The 21,102-nt window shown below is 49.0% G+C and overlaps 1 protein-coding gene across 1 annotated transcript; it reads right to left on the reverse strand.

The window, feature by feature from the left end:
• Positions 1-9,109: 9,109 nt before the first annotated feature.
• Positions 9,110-20,358, reverse strand: ACVRL1 (activin A receptor type II-like 1). Its single transcript, XM_006870024.1, has 9 exons — positions 20,295-20,358; positions 19,599-19,832; positions 19,243-19,448; positions 18,920-19,019; positions 18,459-18,605; positions 17,896-18,171; positions 17,058-17,255; positions 10,431-10,561; positions 9,110-9,244 (listed from the first exon to the last, which is right to left on the reverse strand). The coding sequence occupies exons 1-9, from the start codon at positions 20,356-20,358 to the stop codon at positions 9,110-9,112; spliced, it is 1,491 nt and encodes a 496-aa protein (XP_006870086.1).
• Positions 20,359-21,102: the final 744 nt, after the last annotated feature.

The raw sequence follows: 21,102 nt of genomic DNA on the forward strand, positions 1-21,102 counted from the left end.
GGAAAGAAAGGAGAGAGAGTCAAGAGCATTAGCATCTGTCGACTAAGGCTGATGTGAAGGTCAGGCATGCCTTCAATCTTTTTACCAACCACCAACTGTCTTTCCCACAGCACTTTCTACCTCTCTGTTGGCTTGGATCATATTTCAGTGGCCACACTGAACTCACAGACAATACTCACAGTGATGGGGTTTACTAGGGAATGAACAGGTCACAATTAAGGATCAGAAACTCGGGATACACTACTTGAAGAGGACAACTCTTCTCAATCATGCCTACAGGCACACCTCCCTGCAACCCTTGGCCTAGCCCCTACCCTGCTCAGGTAAGGGTAATAAAATTCTTTTAGTTCTGATTAATTGCCCAGGGGCACCCAACTCTATCAGCAAGCCTCCTACCTGAAGGTGATCAGCTTTCTTGCTCCACAGGCCAGGAAGCCCACCACTCTGTCTCCTGCTGCTTCTTACTATGTCGCTCCATCTCCTAAGTCACAGCTCTGTGTCCTGGATCAAGGAGGTTCAGCACAGGAATCTCAGTTCCAAAGGACATACTCCATTCCTGGCGCTTCTTTCTTCGCGGTAGTGAGATCCCCTTTCCACCTCTGGTGTGCTCATTTTAAGCCTAATGGGATGGCAAATTTGACCAATCTCCATGCTAGGGTTCCATGCACCTTATTTGCATGGTCCTATCTCCACAAGGAGTCCTGGTGTGGTTCTGTGGGTTCATGCACTGCACTGCAAATCTGTTTGAACTGCAAAGTTGGCTGTTCAGGCTCACCAGCTGCTCCTTGGAAAACCTATACAGGATCACTGTGGGTTGGAAATGACGCAGCGGCACTTAACAGCAACAACAACCTCCACAAGGGTGCCACACCCCTCCTTTATATTATTAGCAAGATATCCAATCCCCTTTGGTGGTCCATAAGCCCCTCATACTTGCACAGTTCTGCCCAGTTATTTGGTTGTTGTGAGGTGTCGTCCAGTTGGTACCAACCCATAGTGACCCTGTATAAGGTTTCTGAGGAGCAGTTGGTGAGCTTGAACCGCTGACCTTGCAGTTCAAACCAACTTTGTAGTCCAGCGCATTAACCCACAGTGCCACACCAGGTAGGAGTACAAAGACTATTGGTCGAAGAGCCGCATCAAGTAATTCACTATGCCGCAGAGTCACATCACTGTCTGCCTTTTGACACTTTTGTTTTTTGAACCACATGAATGTATAGCTGATTCAAAGGTACATAAAATAAGGAAAAATTGGCTTAGTTGTTCATGAATTTAGATTCTTTCATATCAAATTTAAAATAAATTTGTTAAATTATTTAAAAAATATATCTAGCTAGAATTTTGCTTGGGATAAAGCTTTTTGCTCCTTACCACTCTGTTTTTTCTATGGAATATCAAAAAGGGAGAGCCTGAGCTAGACTAAAACTCCGGGGAGGTGGTAACCCAGACTGGAAATGGTTAAGAATTCAGGAGAAAGTCTGAATTGTATATGGCTGTTGGTTTTCTTCTACAGACTGGTCATTTAGAACCATCTGTTTTACTCCTTTATGTTTGCCTATTTTATTGGAGTCCTGGTGTGGTGCTCCAGGATAATGTGCTCGATTGCAAGGTAAGTTTGCGTCTCAAGGTTGGTGGTTCAAACCCACCAGATGATCCTCAGAAACAGAGTCGCTGTGAGTCAGAACCGACTCAACAGCACTTAACAACTATTTTATTAAGGAATTACATCTTTCAGGTAGAGAGAAAGAAAATGATTGAATATAAAACATCTTTGAAAAATCTCTCCATGAGATTTAAGATTTGAGGCATAAGTGATCTAGGCATTATCCACCTGGTGGCATATCCATAGCCACAAGGTTGAGCCCTTGAAAAATGGCCTTCATCCAGCAGACTTTACAGATGGTCACCCAAGAAGGGCAGTAGGGCACCCTTGAAAACTTGTTTTCTTTCTCCAAGAAGGGCAGTAGGGCACCCTTGAAAACTTGTTTTCTTTCTTTTTGTAAACATCAGTCCAGCTTCTTGTCCTGAGGGTCATAGAATCCAAATTAGTAGAGTCAAAATGATTGTGGTTTCCTAGTAATGACCAAAATGAAGGAAAAATCACTAATTATAGACTATCCATTTGCCTAACCATGGCTTGACTCCAGGCCTTCTGGGGAGAGGGAGGTGGGGAGAAGAGGAAAGGTCGAAGACGGAACCTATGCCTGGCCGTCTTTCCTTCCTGCTGCCCCTGCCCTTTCCCTTGGCCTTTGGGATTTCATAGCACCCAGTGTTTCCTGCCTCTGAGCTTCTAGCCTCCACCTAGGCCCAGCCAGGTTTCCCTTCTGAGAGCTACCGTAAGTATTAAGGCTAAATTCCTGGAAACTATAAAATAGAACCCACAGTGGAGATGTTTGCTCTCCAGTTCTGGGAGGCATTGAGGGGGCTGGTGCTGGAAGAAGGAAGAGAGGTAGAAAAGGCAGACAAAATGCCCATTATACCCAAGCCTGTCAATTTCCTTTTTTCATCTCTTTATCAGTGTTTGTGACTGAGAGTCTTATCAACAGGAAACGCCTGCCTAGGGGGATGAGGCAGGTCCAGGAGGACTGGACGCCAGTGAGTGGGATTCTGGGTAATATGTTGCAGCTGACCAGCCTGCCTGAGTGTCCTCCTGATTCTCAGGACCCAGCAAGGCTCCCAGGCTCTTTGCCATGGCATCTGTGTAAATTCTTGGGTCCACACAAGAAGATAGCACACCAGATAGGTCCCACATCCAAAGGGTCTCTAGAGGAGAGCCCTGGGTGGGACTCCCAACACCTGTCCCCTGTGACCAAAGACAGGTCACCAAACATTTTGAGCTGTAAAATGAGAATTGTCCTTTCCCTAAATGCTTCCAAGCCACGCTCCTTTCTAGGTGAACAAATTGAGACTAAGTGGGGTCAAGTACAATGTTAAAGTTATAGATGATGGAGTGCCAGAGTTATCCCAACCGGCCCTTCTAGTATATTTGCCTTGGAGCCCTCAGAGGATGGTGTCAGCACTGGGCATCCAGGCCCAATACTGCTTTGAGGACAGTTAGGTACAGGACACAGGCTTAGAGATAAAGGGAAGGAGGGTAAAACCACCAATCCAAGTGGGACTCCCAGGAGAGGGATGGACTGAGGGCCATGTATCACAGGAAGCTAAGATGGAGTTTTAGTGCTGAAAATAAATGCCCACAAGGGATATCCTAGGGCAAGCAAGCCTTTATGAGTGACTGAAAGGAACAGATTTATCTAACCATCTTTCTTCAAACTTGAAGGCTGAACAGAGAGTACAGGAACTGGCAGTTCTCCTGGTATAAGAGGTGGGAAATGTTTGTGGTGAACAGAAGATGGGCTACCTGGCATCCTACACCTAACTCTCTGCCCATCAGCTGACCTTGAACAACCAGATTCTGCTTTTGGTGACAGTGGTGGGGGTGGTAATAGAGGAAATTCCCATGTACCTCTTGCTCTGCCCCAGTATCTCCCTGGACATCCCCACTCTCCCAACCTCACCATTTGCTTCTACAGTTGGGGATCTAGGTCAGTAAGAGTGGGTGGGTGAGAAAGAACAGAAGAGGCTCATCCAGACATGACACCCCGTAGGGCAGCAGTGACAACACTTTAACCTGAAAACTGCCTGAAAATAGACTGTGTGTCTATGACATTATGCAAATTATATGCAAAGTCAAGAAGCCCTATGTCTCTATTTCTAGCAAATTGTATGTGGTCTTGATAGAAGCAGCTAGTTCCAAGAGTCGCCCACCAGTGACGATTGCATAGTTAGTATCAGTCCCAGCTCTGGAGACTGGACTCAGGATGTGCACCCCCCACTTCACCCCCAGATCCAGGTCTTTTAGGAATGAGGGATTTAAATCCTGAGCCAAATGAAGATATGCAGGAAGCAGAGACCTGTTCTTGAAGGTTGACTGGGGTCTAAGAAAGAATGCTACCTGGGAGGGTTCACAGAATTGTCCTTAAGGACCTGGGTACAGAGAGGCTTTGACGGGTGGGAAGGGTGGTCCCAGCACTAGGGCTCATGCTTAAGGGATCACTTTGACCCCACTAGGAAACTGAAGCCTGGGTTCCCCATGTAATCAGGGCAAAACTGCAAAGAAGTAAAGAGGGCAGTAAGTTTTTTCCTTTTGAAAGCTCAGATGAAGAGTTATGTGGATTGAGGGGTTGGTGGCCTCCCAAGAATTCTTCTAACCCTAGATGACAACGAACCAATTCTCCTTCCCCAGATGCCAGGCAAACAGCCAAGATGCAGCTCTTTTTCCTAAGTTTTCCTACTGTGTTTCTCATTACCGCCAACCACAGTAGGGACATGAATTAAACCAAAAACCTAACCGACTCATAGCGAACCTAGATAGGGTTTGTAAGACTGTAAATCTTTACAGGAGCAGAAATCCTCATCTTTCTCCCTCAGAGTGGCTTGTGGGTTTGACCTGACAACCAGTGGCTAGCAGTTCAGTGCTTATCTGACAGCACCACCAGGGTGGACATTAGGGTGGGATATATAGGGCCACAGTCTGGCAGGTGCAGGGCTGAGGAAAGGCTACCTTTGGGGGATGTTAGGAGTGCTGGTTTCCCCAAAGCTGGTCTAAGAGGCTTGGGAAAGCAATGTCTGTGTGTGGACTCCTTGAACCAGGTACCCAAAGACCATAGAAGGCTCCAGGAATGAGGCTGATTTGGAGGCTCTGGGGAGTAGGTGATGTCTTCCTTGGTAAAAAGAATTGGAGTCCCAGCCCCGGGGCTCCCTAAAACCAAAAGCAAACCTATTACCATTGAGTGATTCTGACTCATGGGGATCCTATGTGTCAAAGTGTAGAACTGCTCCATAGGGTTTTCCTGGTGTGGCGCTGTAGGATAAGCACTGGACTGCTAACCTCAAGGCAGAGGGTTAAAACCCACCAGTGGCTCACTCCTCAGAAACCAGTGCTGTAGAATACGAAATCTGAAGGCTTTTTACTTGTGAACAACTCCAGCCTAGCAGAGCTTAACTCTATCTTGTGCCTAGGTTTTAAGTGTTCCAATGCTAATTTTTCTTAAATACCTCTTGCACCTCTGAAGAGCTGAACACCAGAGTTACAAACAGAATAGATTTAAACGTGGGTTTAGGGCCACATCTCCCAGCCAGCCCTCACAGGAACATTTGTTGACACATCTCTTAATGGTCACCTGGTTGTGGTGTCATATCCCAAAAACCTCAGAGACTGTTGTTTTGTTGTTGTTAAGTGACGTGGAGTCGGTTCCAGCTCACAGCAACCCGGTATAGGTTTTCCAGGGAGTAGCTAGTGAGTTTGAACTGCAAGGTTGGCAGCCTTGAAGTTCAAACTGACCTTGCGGCCGAGTGCTTATTCTATGGCACCATATCCGGACTCCAGAGACTGTAAGCTTCCTTATTTGCATTAGTCCCCTCTCTGCTTTCCATAGGTCGGGAAGGCGTATGTAACTATGGCTGCTGTTGGAAGTCCTGGCGCATTAACCCACAGCGCCACACCAGGACTTCCCTAACTATTATAGACACGCTTTATTAAGTCTTAAACAGGAGTAAACACAAGACAAAGACAAACATAGACCACCTGGTTGAGGGAAAACAGGCTCCATCATGAATTTCCAAAGTTCTGCCTCCATGTGGTAAGTTTTTATAGGGTTAATGTGCCAGACTGCAAAGTCATTTGAACTGCAAAGGTCGGCGATTCAACCTCACCAGCTGCTCCTTGGAAACCCTATACAGGGTCACTATGGGTCGGAATTGACTCGACGGCACTTAACAACAACATAATAGTTAGGACTCTGGTAGCATAGTGTTTACGAATCGGGCTGCGAACCTCAAAGTCAGCAGTTCGAAACTACCAGCTGTTCTGCAGGAAAAAGATGAGGCTTTCTGCTCCCGTAAAGATTTACAGCCTTGGAAACCTTGTACAGGGTCGCTATGAGTTGGAACCGACTCCACGGCACATAACGACAACATAATAGTTATATGGAGTCCTGGTGTGACACTGTAGAATAAGCACTGGGCCACAAGGTCAGTTTGAACGACAAGGTCAATGGTTCAAACCCACCAGCTGATCCTCGGAAACCCTATACAGGGTTGCTATGAGTCAGAACTGACTTGTCAGCACTTAACAACATAATATTTACATAGTCAAAGATGGGGTATCTTTTCTCCCGTATATCATCCTATACAGGGTCTCTATGAGTTGGAAAGCACTTGAGCACTTAACAGATCTTTAGGGAAACAGATGGATAGGTCTTTCTTCTACCGTGTCAGTGGGTGGTGGGTTCAAACCAACAATCTTTAGATAGGTAGTCCAGAACAAACAGGTTATGCCACCAAGGGACCTTCAGAATTCCCTAAAAGGATTTATAGCACAAAGGCATAGCTTTTCTACGCCGTGAAAGTCAGATGGGTAAGGGCCCTCTTTGCTTCTTTCAGTATCTGCCTCCTCTCTGGCAAGTCCTTCCCCTGTCCCTATGCTCCCTTTTTATTTCCTGGGACAAAGTATAGGAAGAAAGTGGTGGGATGTTTTCTGAATCCAGGACGCTAAAGATATGGTTCCGGGGTCAGACAACTCCTTTCTATTCCATGTTAATTAAGGACTGACTCCAGGCAACCTGGGGAACCCATTTGGGAGAGAATTGAATACCGGAAACTGAGATGAGCAGACTCGAGACGAACACAGCTGTAATTTCCAGAGGACAGTCCCTGAAACTGAAGTTCGGTTGCGTTTACGCAAGCCCAGCGCACCGAGGCAGGGTGAGGAGATCCCCCAACCCGCATTGAAATGTCCTCGGGTGATTGACGTGAGGAGGGCGGAGGCCACCGGGCAGCCCTTCGGCCAGCAGAGGGCGATGTGGCAGACTCTGTAAACGGCTGTTTCCAATCCAGGATCAGAACTGAGATTCGGACCTCAGCGGGGAGGTGGCTAAAGTCTTGCAGTGGGACAAATGTGATATGGGAACCCTCTCCTTCCCCATCCCTTCAGGACCCCTCTTGACCACTGCAAGGGGCCCCCCTGCAGAGACACTGGCCTAGGAAGAAACGGAGTTCAGGGTTCAACCATGGTTTACTATGCTCTGGGCACATGTGAAATGCTCCCACACAGTACTCCCCTCCAGCCCCTGCATCTCCAAGATGTAGGCTGTGCTTACTAAGAATTCCTTCTTTCTGGTCTCTAGCTATTCCCCCTTCTCTCAACCCTCTCCCAGTTCACACTCCACCCACCTTCTTCTACCTTAGACTTTCTCTTAGGAGATTTTTGAGAGTCTCAGAAGCAGTTTCCCCCAAGATCTAGCAGAGATAAAATCCTTCAGGGTAAGGGGCACTGATTCCGGGCTTGGGTGGATTCCATTGACCAGAGAACATGAAACTGCAGAGAAGCAAGCCCTTCCCTAGCGCTCTGTGAGCAGGCTTGGCCCATTTTACTTTCTGTTTTTAATCCAGTTTCACTTCCGGGTTCGCCTCACTTCCTGGTTCTCCTGCTGCTCTTGCACAATGCTGGGAGATAGGCAGTGAAAAGGGCCACAGGGACAGTGGAAGAAACACACCAAAAACTGCCTTGGGAGGCTGTGCTGGGTCATCTACCGTAGGGAGAGATGGAGGGGTTTGTTTTCTTCACTGGCTGAAAGAGAACTGGGTTCCTCTCTACCTGGCCTTGAGGACAGCTGCTATTATCCCTAGCCTGAGCCCCCCTCTGCCCTCCTCCTTCAGGCTGTACCTGCTGCTCACCTCGCTACCACCCATCTGTCCATCCAGGGTTCAGGGTCCCTTTCTTGATGCATGGGCACACACTTTTAACATTGTGTCAAAAATGTCAGTGTTAATAGTCACAGAGCTCTCCTGAGATACACTCTATAGAGTCTGGCCAAGGTTGTGGACCGAGGCCAGGGGCCAGTGGCCAGTGAGGAGCAAGGACCTTGCTGCTGGAGCCTGGGAAACCTGGAGAAGTAAATTTTAAGTCACAAAAAGGAGAAGGAACAGCTGGCTTGTTGGTCAGAAGACTGTCCCCCTGGTCATGGAGTAAAGCAAGAATTGGCGCTTGTGGAATTAGACTAGGAGGCATTTCAGACAGTTTGGGATTCAAATAGTTATTTCCAAATCCATATCTTGAGGCAAATTGTCAGCGCTGGGCAATAAGGGGTAGATGGGATAGATTAATTTAGCTCTGATACAGGCTGAAATTTCAAACAAACAAAAATTTAGAGCTGAGAAGACCTCCAGGGACACTGGTAGGACTCTATCAATATGTAAATGATGAAGAAGCAAAGGTCTTGAGACAGTGAAGGCCCTGCATAGAGCAAGCAGCCAGGATCAGAATCTTGGTTTCCAGACTCCCAGCCAAACTTCCCTTGGCCATGTCTGGTCTGGAAGTCCTCTCAAGTTATTTTGAAAGCTCGGAGTCTTACCTATCTGATATACCACCTCTCCACTGGCCTATGACCCTACCACAGTCTCAGCAGAATCGCTTGATCTGTTAGGATGAGGGAGGATGGTCCAGGGTTAGGCTATCCCAAGCAACTGGCATTCAGCTAGCCAGAGCCTAGCAGAGGGAGAACAAAAGGCCCAGGATATCCTGGGGCAGAGAGACAAATCCAAGAAAAGAAAGTGATGGGCCCTGGGTTCCTGGGGCTTGTGCCAGAGGCTGAGACCTGGCAGGGAAGGTGTCTGCTGAAGGCTACACAGGGGTCCTGTGACACCCCGTCACCTCTGGCGGGGCAGTGGGGTTGACCAAGGGCAGGGGGTAAAGTGCAGGCGCAGGCTCTGGGCTCAGGACTGGTATTCCCTGGCGTGGCCACCTTGGCTCTGGGCCCTCTTTTGCATCCTGTCCTGAGGTGGTTGGGGGGGTGGGGCAGTCGTGCTGGCCTGGAGGGTGGGGAGGAGCCAGGCGTCAGGGAGCCTGCTGCTTTGAGCTGGCCAGACAGCAGGGGGATCAGGTTTCAGTCCAGCTGTATTTTTGGCTGGATGGGCTGGGGGCTGAGCAGGCAGGCACAGCTGCCCCACAGAGGGGCACCCCCTCCCCAGCACAAACGTCACCCCACCCCTACCCAGCATAGGCTGCCATCAACCCTCCCGGCAGGCAGAGGGCAGTCAGACGCTGAGGCTAGGGAATCATTTTGGGCTTTTCCGGGCGGCTGCAGAGTCTCTGGAGTGTCTTCTTGATCCGCAGCGCGGTGAGGCGGGCCGAAGGGTTGGGGTACCAGCACTCACGCATCATCTGAGCCAGGCCTGAAAGGACCTGGAGTTGAGGGAGGCAGGGGACATGGAAAGAAGGAGGTCAGGAGGATGGTCCAGTGATAGGGAGATACAGCAGGAAAGAAAGGAAGAGGAGAGGGAGATGGGAGTGTTGGAAAGCATGAGAAGAGAGGGAGGATGGAGAGAACCAGGCAAGGAGGAGAAGAGAAGGATGAAAAGTGGGTGAGGAAGAGAGTGGAGTAAGAGGCGAGATGGAGAAAGGCAAGAAGGACAGAAAGAGAGATACAACTGAGATCTTCAAAAGCATCCAGGGCCCCCTGGAGAACACTGTCTTCAGAACACCTTACCCTACCCCACCTGCACCAAGATCCATGGGAAAGGGGAGATCTGCAAACCATGAAACTACCATAACCCCACTTGGCAGTTGAAGACCCCAGTGCAAAGGGCAGTCTTTGGACCCTCCACCAACCATAGCAGACCCAGGGGACTGTGGGGAAGGCACTGTCCCCAAAATGCATTTGTCTAGGAAGGTCCCTACCCCAGAAAGCTTAGTGACCCCAGACTGAGGCAGGCTTAGAACTCAAGTGGTTTCTGAAAGTGAATCTGTGAGTGTGCAAAGGAAAACAAGTGCGTGGGGTTTGGGTGGCTCTGTCTGTGCCTAAATATTCATTTGTCTACATGTCCTCATTTGTATATTCATGAGTGCATGTATTAAGTCATCCAGTAAATGTTTATGAAGCACTCATTACACGCCAGGTACTGTGATAGCTACTGGGTATGTAAGGGTGAGCAAAAGAGCCATGCTTTCTGTCTTTATGGGGCTAATGATCTGTCATGTGTACATATGTCCTGTGTGCATATTTATGTAGAAGCCTATGCATACTGGCATGTGTTATGTACACATATATACATATGGGCTTTCAGATAAGTCTGTTGAGTCTTTGGAGAAAAAAACAACAAGGCGCCACCACCACAAAATATTCCACCACAGGAAACGCAGCAAGGTGAAGCGTTTTGAAAATCTCAGCATAACCAGAGGGCTTCCTGAGGGTCTATATGCCAGGGGTACCTGTGAGAAAAGGAAGAGGCTTCCCAGAGATAAACTCTCTACCAGGACATCTGGAATCTCTCCAAGGCAAAGCAGAGGCCTCACGCTTAAGTACCTGGGCCCAGAAATGCTGGCTGTGAGCTACCACCCCACACCATCCCAACCTCAGCTGGGGCCTTACTGGGTCTGCAGCCAGTCGGTTGGGGATAGTGGGGGTCTGCTGGTCAACACACACCACCTTCTTCATGTCCTCAAAGCTGGGATCATTGGGCACCGCATCATAGAAGGGTGGTCTGTAGTCCTCCACGATGCCTAGAGATGGAGGCAGGACAGGGCACTCACTCAGGATCCCAGGAAGCCCCAATACCTCCCTTCCCTCTGTCCCAGGCACCAGGAAACAAGTTGTTTGCCTACGAGCCCTGGGAACCCAGTGCAGATGGCAGGCAGTACTGTAAGGGACTATGATATGGTGAACATTGTATTTATAAATAATGACTATTGCTATTTATGTGCCAGGCATGGTGCTAAACATATCACATGCATTATCTTGTTAGTCTTCACTACAATTCTATTATAAGGCCCATTTTACAGATTTTCAGAGAAGTTGAGCCTTTCTCCACAGACACCCACAGTTAGTAACGGCAAAGTCGAGACTTAACTCGATCTCATTTGACATCTAAACCTTATCTTGCTCCAGTCTTCCCACAGCTGCCCCTTATCCAGGGCCTGGGTACTCACCCACTGGCATTGAGTCAATTCTGTCTCATAGCAACCCTAGAGGACAAAGAACTATTCCACAGGGTGTCGAAGGCTGTACATTTTCATGAAACCAGATGGTCTCATCTTTCTCCCATGGAACAGCTGGTGGATTTGAACAACTTTCGATTAGCAGCCCAATGCTGAACCCACTGTGCCACCAGGATGCCCAAGAATAATGATACTTCATGTCTACTGTCAGCTTGAGGACTAAGGTGTGCCTAACCCAAACCATGGTATTTTGAATAACCTCATATGCATGAGAAAGTTGGACAGTGAATAAGGAAGACCGTGGAAGAATTGATGCTTTTGAGTTATGGTGTTGGAGGAGAATATTGAAAGTGCCATGGGCTGCCCATAGAACCAACAGATCTGTGTTAGAAGTAGTGCAGCTAGAGTGCTCCTTGGAGGCCAGGATGGCCAAACTTCGTCTCTCATACTTCAGACAAATTATCAGGAGGGACAAGTCGCTGGAGAAGGATATCATGTTTGGTAAGGTGGTGGGTCAGAGAAAAAGAGGAAGACCCCCAGCGAGATGGATTGGCCAAGTGGCAGCACAGATGGACTCAAGCATGGCAACAATTGTGAAGTTGGCCCAGGACCGGTCAGTGTTTCATTTTGTTGTACACAGGGTCACTAAGAGTCAGTACCGATTCGATGGCACCTAACAACAACAACGTCTACTGAGCACTTACTATGAGCAGGCACTGTTCTAAGTGCTTTGCATTAAATCTTCACAACAACCTCACAACATATGAGGTAAACAATATCCTTTGTTGTTGTTTTAGGGCCATCGAGTGAGTTCTGACTCGTAGTGACCCCTATATAGGGTTTCCAAGGAGCAGCTGGTAGATTTAAACCACCGACTTTGCAGCTCAAACCGATCTCACGGTCCAGTGCTTAACCTATAGTGCCACACCAGGATTCCAAAACAATACTATTTGTTGTTGTTGTTAAATGCCGTTGAGTCAGTTCCGACCCATAGCAACCCTGTATAGGGTTTCCAAGGAGCAGCTGGTGAGCTTGAACCACCGACCCTGCAGTTCAAATAGCTTTGCAGTCTGATGCATTAACCCACAGCACCACACCACGCCTCTGGAAATCAAGGCAAGAGAGGTTAAGAAACTTGCCAAAAATCACACAGGTAGTAAATGACAGAGCTGAACTGAAACCCAGAAAGTCTCTGGCAAAGCCATGCTCTTGACCTCCAGGTTCTACTTAGGAAGGCAGTTGATTGGTTGCTGGGTGAGTATGAGGAACAAGAAGAGAGGGGAGGAAGTATATCCCCTAAGACTGTCTGTTATCTAGGCCCCAATGACAGGATGCCACAGGCCTCCTTGGCCCACCTTAGCCACTAGACCTCTCTTCCCTGTATCCTCCCAAGTCTACAGTCTTTAGTAGTTTTCTGAAAATGACTCCAGTGGAGCTGCAGACAGTTCGGGTGGAAGAGGTCAGACCCCCCAAGAACACGCCCAGCATTCCATCCTGCCTCGCAGACTGAGGCTGGGGGGCCACAGGCCACAACCTCAGCAGAGCCTGTACCAGCTGGTCTCACCATGGCGGGCTTCCAGCCGGCCGCTGAGCTGCTCCCGCCCTAATCAGTGCTGCACAGGGGCCTGAGCGTGTCTAATGAGCCTTTAATCAGTGCCGGGGCTGACACCAGATTACAGTGTTTATAATGCACCACGAGTCTGTGTGGGGCTGACAGAGCTTCCCCTCCATCCAGAAGCCTGCAGTCAGGCCCAGGCTGGTCCAGCCTTCCTTTCCCGCCTACAGCCTGGTCCAAGGGACCTCAGCTTCCTCCAAGTGCCCCTATCCCCTGACCACCTCCTTCCCAGAACAGACTCTGGGGACTTGGGCCTGAAGGAACAGGTATCTAAGCTCCATGTGAGTCTCCCAGACAGACTGGTTATGCCTATGCCTCTGCTGTCAAAGGCCACTTTGAGGCAAATGCAGCCTGGCATCGGCTGGGCTTCATGGATGCTCAGGAAATGTAGGTACAGAGGAATTTGCTGGAGGCATCCTCAGTGAGCAGGGCTCCAGTCATATCCTGAGGATTATTTCCAATCTCTCACGATTTCTGGACAGACACCTTTGTGGAAACAAAGGCTGACAATCTTCCCAGCCCATTACCTATCCACTGGGCTGAGAGGGCACTGACCATTTGCACCCTGCACAAGGCTGACCCCTGAATGGGGACTGAAACCATAAGCCCAAACCTACTGCCACAGAGTCAGTTCTGACTCACAGTGACCCTATAGGACAAGGTAGAACTGTTCCTTTGGGTTTCTGAGACTAAATCTTTAGGAAAGCTGACAGTCTCATCTTTCTCCTTTAGAGTGGCTGGTAGGTTTGCACCATCTAGCTTGTGGTTAGCAGCCTAACACTTAGCCCACTACAAATCTGAGCCCCCTGTGGCAGCAAATAGCAGTCATGGCGGGTACTAGTGTATCCCCCAATTTTGTGGATGAGGAGACCAAAGACCAGCCAGGTTTTCGCTAACAGTGACAAAAAGTCAGACAGCCTGGTTTTGAACTCTAGTACTGTTAAAATTCTATGCCCTAGTCTTCTTATCTGTAAAACAAATATTCATTCTATTGTTAACACCAATTGTCACTAATACTTAATGGTCTAAATACTACGGGGTGCTATGGATTGAACTACCAGTAATTATCAATGCATCTAAGGAGCTCTGGTAACGTAGTGGTTACGAGTTGGGCTGCTAACCTCAAAGTCAGCAATTCGAAACTACCAGCTGTTCCATGGAAGAAAGATGAGGCTTTCTGCTCCCATAAAGATTTACAGCCTCGGAAACTCACTGTGAGTTGGAACTGAATCCACGGCACAAGGCCACCACCACCACTACCATCAATGCATCTTGATTGCATTTGATCAGTTTTACACAGCAGAAAAAAAGAGAAGGTTCTGATAGATGGAAAATATGGTCTTGGTGATGGAAATGATGCTGGAGCTTGCATGACACAATTCTGCAAGATCAATGACAAATTCACTGCAAATACCTTTCTTTCAACACCATAAATAGTGACTATACATGTGGACCTAACCAGATAAAATACACAGGAATCAAAATGACTACATCTGTAGGAAGAGACAATGGAGAAGCTCAATATCATCAGCCAAAACAAGGCCAGGGGGTAACTGCAGAACAGACCATCAATTGTTCATGTGCAAGTTCAGGTTGAAGCTGAAGAAAATTAAAACAAGTCCATAAGAGCCAAAATATGACCTTGAGCATATCCCACCTTAATTTAGAGACCATCTCAAGAACAGATTTGACACACTAAACGCTAACGACCAGAGAAGTTGTGGGATGATATCAAGAACATTATATATGAAGAAAGCAAAAGGTCATTAAAAAGAAAGAACAGTCCAAAGTGGCTATCAGAGGAGACTCTGAAACTTACTCTTGAACACAGAATAGCTAAAGTGTAAGAAAAAAATGAAGTAAAAGATCTGAACATAAAATCTCAAAGGGAGGCTTGAGAAGACAAAGTCAAGCATTATACTGAAATGTGCAAAGACCTGGAGTTTGAAAACCAAATGGGAAAAACATGCTCAGCAATTCCCACGCTGAAAGAACAGAAGAAAATTCAAACCTCAACTTGAAATATTGAATGATTCTCTGGGCAGATATTGAACAACACAGGAAGCATCCAAAGATGATGGAAGGAGTATTGATTCACTGTACCACAAGGGACTGGTCATCATTTAACCATTTCAGGAGGTAGCATATGATTAAGAACCAGTGATATTAAAAGAAATCCAAGCTGCACGGAAGGCATTGACAAAAAGCAAGGCTCTAGGAACTGACACTCTGAAATGTTTAAATACACGGCTGCAGCCTTAGAAGCACTCACTAGTCTATCCACATTTGTGTTAATTACAAAGAAAGGTGACCCAACAGAATCTGGAATTTATCAAACAACATAGTTACTATTACGTGCAAGTGAAATTTTGCTGAAGATAATTTATAAATGGTTGCAACAATACATCCGCAGAGAGCTGCCAGAAATTCAAGCTGGATTCAGAAAAGGATGTGGAACAAGAGATGTCATTGTTAATGTCAGGTGGATCTTGACTGAGAGCAGAGACTATCAGAAAGATGTTTACTTGTGTTTTACTGACTACGCAAAGGTATTTGACTATGTGGATCATCTCAAACTGCAGATAATATTGTGAAGAATAGGTATTCCAGAACACTTTATTGTGCTCATGAGGAACCTGTACATAGACCAAGAAGTAGTCATTATAACAGAACAAGGAGATACTGTGTGGGTTAAAATCAGGAAAAGTATATGCCAAGGTTGTATCCCTTCACCATAGTTTTTCAACCTGTATGCTGAGCAAATAATTCAAGAAGCTGGATTATGTGAAGAAGAATCAGACTGGAGGAAGGATCACTAACAACCTGCAATATGCAGATGATACAACCTTGCTAGCTGAATATAAGAGGACTTGAAGCAGTTGCTGATGAAGATCAAAGAATACAGTCTTCAGTACGGAGTACAACTCAATCAATGTAAAGAAACCAAAATCCTCACTACCAGACCAATAAACAACATCATGATAAATGGGGAAAAGACTGAAGTTGTCAAGGATTTCATTTCACTTAGATCCATAGTCAAAACAGCAAATGCATACTGTTTTGGGCAAATCTGCTGCAGACGACCTCTTTAAAGTGTTCAAGAGTAAAGGTGTCAGTTTGAGGACTAAAGTGTGCCTGACCCAAGCCTTGGTATTTTCATTTGCCTTATATGCATATTAAAGCTTGACAATGAATAAGGAAGACCAGAGAATTGATGCATTAGAGTTATACAGTGTTGGTGAAGAACAGAAGTATCATGGAATACCAGAACAAACACATCTGTATTTACACAGAGAAGTACAGCCAGAATGCTCCTTAGAAGTGAAGGTGGCCAAACTTGGTCCATGTACTTTGGCCATGTGATCAGGAAGGACCAGTCCCTGAAAGAGACATCATGCTTGGTAAAGCAGAGAGTCTCTGATAGCATAGCAGTTACGAATTGGTCTGCTAACCTCAAGGTCGGCAGTCCGAAACTATCAGCTGTTCCTCGGGAGAAAGTTGAGGCTTTCTGCTTCCATAAAGATTTGCAGCCTCAAAAACCCTGAGCAGGTTCACTATGAGTTAGAACCAACTCCTTGGTACTTAACAACACCACCACCAACAAAGTAGAGGGTCATTGAAAAAGAAGAACACGCCCAAGAAGATGGAATGACACAATCAATGGCTGCAGCAATGAGCTCAGATATAACAATGATTGTAAGGATGTGAAGACCCTGTTGTGCACAGAGTTGGAATCGACTTGACAGCACCTAACAACAGTCTTGGTGTGGCACTGTAGGATAAGCACTTGACCTCAAGGTTGGTTTGAACTACAAGGTTGGCAGTTCAAACTCACCAGACACTTCTCAGAAACCCTATACAGGGAGGCTATGATTCAGAACCAACTCCATGGCACTTAACAACAACAGCAAATTGTAAGAAAACCAATGTTTATTAAAGGCAGCACTTAAAAACCAAGGCACTTACATGATTTCATTTAAATCTCCCAACAACTAGAAGTTATTTTTATTCTTGTGTTGCAAATAAGAAAACGGAAGCACAGAGAGATAAAGTATTTTGCCCATGGTAGGTGGCAAAATCAGGAATTGAACCTGGGTAGTCAATTCCAAACACATGCTCTTAACCACTAAGTGATACTTCCTCCCTGCCGATTCATGAGAATTAAATAAGATAATAATATATGTAGAGTATGTGGCACAGCATCTGGCACATATTTAGATTCAGTAAATGTTAGCTGCTATTAACATTTTGGTTATTATCACTTACCCAAGATTGCACAGCCCAAATCACAGACTAACAGACGTTAAAAGGTCAGTCTGCTGAACCAGCTGGTGAATGGCAGTGAAGGGGAGTCCTCCTGGCTCCTTAGGCCATCAACACCACGTCCTGCCTGCCTCCTGACTCACCTGCCCCATCCCCCTTCATGGTCTGTAGGGTGGGCCTCACCATTGACAATGGTCCGGCGGGTGATCTCCCACAGCACCAGGCCAAAGGCCCAGATGTCAGTCCACTTGTAAGACTCGAAGCAGTCAGTGCGGATCTGCTCATCCAGCACCTCAGGTGCCATGTACCGCTTGGTGCCCACTCGTGGGTTGTTGCCGATGTCCAGGTAGTCACTACCCTGGGAGTGCATCACGGCCAGACCTATGGGTACCAGACCTGTGGTCACTGATCCCTGAAGCCCACAGACAGGATGGCTTCTTGGGAGTTGGAATTCTCCAGCAAAGTGGGGATGCAGAGGGACAGTGAGGCTTGTACTGACATGGGCTGAGAGACACGGTCCTCAGGGAGAGCAACAGTATCTGGCTGAGAACGTGGATTCCTGGCTCCCTGCCCCTTTGTCCCACCTGTCTGGAGCAAAGGGTGTGTGGTGAAAATAGTCTGGGCTTGAAAAGAGGGTGAAGGCATCTAGTTGGGCTCTTGCGGGAGTGAGATGAGACAACACACATCTCTGAATTTTAAATCACCACTGCCACCCAGTTTATTCTCATAGTGACCAGATAGGGTAGAGCATAATGGCATAACTTTCTCCCACGAGCTGTTTGGTGGGTTTGAACCACTGACCTCGCAGCTAGCAACCGAACGCTTAACCCCATGAGCCACCCGTTTTAAAGCTCCACGAAATGAGTAGCATCCTGTTTGTGTATCCAAACAAGCAAAGGCAGAACCCAGATGGAGAGCAAACCCCGCCCACTCGCGAAGGAACCACGCCTTCGCCCCGCCCACCTGCGACGGGCCCGCCCACCCGTGGAAGGGTTCCATCTCTACCAGCTATGCTGCTTACCCAGGTCTGCGATGCAGCACTGTAGGTTGCTCTTGACCAGCACATTACGACTCTTGAGGTCGCGGTGGGCTATAGCCGGTTTACCCTGCGTGCCGAAGATCTCCACGTGCAGATGAGCAAGACCACAGGCCGCGGACACGGCTAGCTGCAGGGCCAGCTGGGGTTCCAGGGTCTGTCTTTGCAGAAAATCATATAGCGAGCCGTGCTCATGGTAGTGCGTGATGAGCCACAGCTGCGTGCTGGAGTTACGGGAGGTCATATCTGAGGCAATGAAGCCTGTGGACAGAAGCGATGGATAGCTTAGCCAAGGGACGAGGGAGGTTGAACTCTGGAGGCCAGGGTGGTGGACTGGGCCAGGGGTAGGATTGGAATTTTGGGACTAGAATGGGTCAGGGTAAAACGAGTTGGGATACAGGCTGTCCTAGCTTCGGTTAGAGATTGAGGTGGATGGAGTCAGAGGTTGGGGGTCGAAGTGAACTGGGAATCCTTTAGGATTAGGACGACTCCGGGCCTTGGGGGCAGGGGGATGAGAGCTCTAGGCCTGGCCTAGAACCTTTGCTTGCCTAGAATGTTGTCGTGTCTGAGCAGCACTGTGTTGTAAATCTCTGTCTCCCGGAACCAGGACTGCTCGTCCCTGGATGAGAAGATCTTGACAGCCACACTCTCACCGTGCCACAGGCCCCGCCACACCTCGCCATAGCGGCCCTTTCCTGTTCCAATGGCCCGAGAGGAGGGAGAGGGTCACACACTGGGGACACAGCCTCAGTAAAGTCCCCCCATCTGGATGCTGTGCTGAGCCCGCCTGCACAAACTCTGATGCTTATATTTAACTTAATTCAGACCCTAACCAGCCAGCACACCACCTCCATGCCTCGGGTTCTATCCCAGCTCCCTGCAGAAGGACCTAGTCACGGCCCATCTCCAATCGTCCCTGAGCAACAGAATTCCCATTCTGGCTCTGCCTGTGACTTTCGTCAAGAACTGCCCCCATCCCTCCAGGCTCATGGGCTCACCCACTGCTCACCTACGCACTCCACCAGGGCGACCTGCCGCGCCACTGTCCTCTGCACCAGGAAAGGAAGCCCGGAGCCACTGCCGGTGGTGCAGTCACTATCCAGCAGGTCCTGGGGTGCAGAGATATCGCTGAGAGGCTGCAACCCACACTCCGGTCCCCTCCCCCATCCTCAACCTGGGTCCCTCAGCTGTGCTTCTCTGTATGCTCTTTCCTCACCCAGCTCCCGGCCCCTCTAGTCTCTGCATGTCTGGGATCATGCCTTTCCTGGCTGCCCACTCTGATTGTGTGGCTCTTCACTTCCACCCTGCACCCCATGTTCCCCAGGCCCATACCCCAAGCATGCTGTCCCCTTGCTCAGATGCCTTCAGCATGATGCTGGACTCGCCTAGCTCGTTGTGCAAACTCCGATGCTTTTCTTGCCTTCGTCGGACATGCCACAGGCCCAGGGCACCCAGGGCCACCAGGGCCAGCAAAGCCAGCACGGGGCCCAGGACCAGAGGCAGTTGGCTCACTACTTGAGGCTGCTCCGAAGGGGTAGCTGGGAGAAAAGGACACTGAGGGGTCCTACTCCTGGACAAACCTTGCCCATCCACCAGTCATTTCCCAGGGTCCTGCCTCCCCCACCCTCCTGGCCAGGGCAGGAAGGGCAGGGTCCCAGCAGCTGGGGCAGGGTTGCTGGGGCAGCTGCACATACCGTGCAGCACCAGGGACACGTTGTGGTTGCACAAGTTGCTGTAGCAACAGTAGTGGTTGAGGAACTCCGTGGGGCGCCCCCTGCAGAGCTCCTGGTGTTGGCTGCTGCAGCCCCGAAGTTCCTGGGGATGCCTGCCCTCCTCCCGCACCAGCACTACTGTGCACCAGGCCCCACGGCAGGTCGGCCCCTTGCAATGTGGGTTCTTACACGTGCAGGTCACAGGGTCGCCTGAGAGAAACACCAGCAGCTCATCAATGCTAGGCCAAACCCCGCATCTGTCTACCCAACTAGCCCTCCCTCCTTTCTGATGTCTCAAACCAACCCCTTAGTTCTCTGACTTCCATTCTCAGATTATCCTTCCCTCCAAGCCTCACCCCCTGCTGAGAACTGGGCTTCTATGCCCTTGCTGCTCCTAGGACCTACCACTCCCAGGTCCCAGACTCCAGTCCTAGCCTCCCTGCCAACCGCCCCTCTCTGCATCCCCAGATAGAGGTCCTCAGCCAGTATCAGGCGCTGAAGACAGCAGAGGAGGATTAGGGTTGCTGGGACCTGGTCTAACTAAGCCTCCCTGCCTTCCACCCTCCATCCAAGCTCCTAAACCCCCCTTCTCCCTAACACCTCAAATTCAGCCACAGCAGGAACTGAGCTGAGCCCAGATAGCCCTTTCTCCACCCAGGCCCCAGTACTCACTCTGGGTCAGGCCCAAGGCCATCAGCAACATCAGAAGGCCCCTCCTGGGGGTGCCCAAGGTCATGGTCTCTGGAGAGGAGCACAGTAGGACCCGTGAAATGTGATCCTCCCTCAGCATTTCAGCCTCTCACCCTGGATCCCTCCCACCCAGAGGAAATCACTGGGAGGTTGGGTTTTTTTTTTTTTTTTTTTTGGAGGTGTGGGGGGATGGAGGGAGGCCTCCTCCCACTCGCTGCCTCTGTCCTTGGGGCGGGGCCTACAGGGGAAGTCCAGGTTCACTTCCCCGTGGAAACCATCCTGTTAGGGGTAAAGGGTCTGAAGCCACGGTTTAAGTACTCAGAGCTTGGGGAAGCCCAGTTCTGTACCACTGCTGCTGAGACCAGACTGGAGGCAGGTTGGGCATCTGGGAGGGCACCAGGCTGGGGTGAAAGGGGCCCCTCTTCAGCAGCCAACCCCCTCTGTCCTGTGCCTCTGGCCCACCCTCTCCCAACCTCCCCTCTGCCCACCCCTTTCCCAATGCACCCCCCTCCCAGCCCTGGCTGCCTCAAACATAAACAGGCTCTTGTCTTCACTTCCTGCCATTCAGGGTCCCGCCAAGCCGGGAACAGGAATCAAGATTGTTTAGATTGGGGTCTGGATAGAACAGGCAGGAGTCACGCAAAGCAGGGAGTAAGGGCATATCGTCAGGGCAGGCTGGAGCCACGGCAGGGTCTCAGGAGCCCGCTCATGATAGAATCCTGGAGGGTATGGTGTGAGTCAGAAAGTCCAACGGAACTATTCTAGGTCACACAGCACGCAGTGACAATCC

Source organism: Chrysochloris asiatica, unplaced genomic scaffold (genome assembly GCF_000296735.1).
Source record: "Chrysochloris asiatica unplaced genomic scaffold, ChrAsi1.0 scaffold00138, whole genome shotgun sequence".
In the NCBI taxonomy this organism is placed as follows: domain Eukaryota; kingdom Metazoa; phylum Chordata; class Mammalia; order Afrosoricida; family Chrysochloridae; genus Chrysochloris; species Chrysochloris asiatica.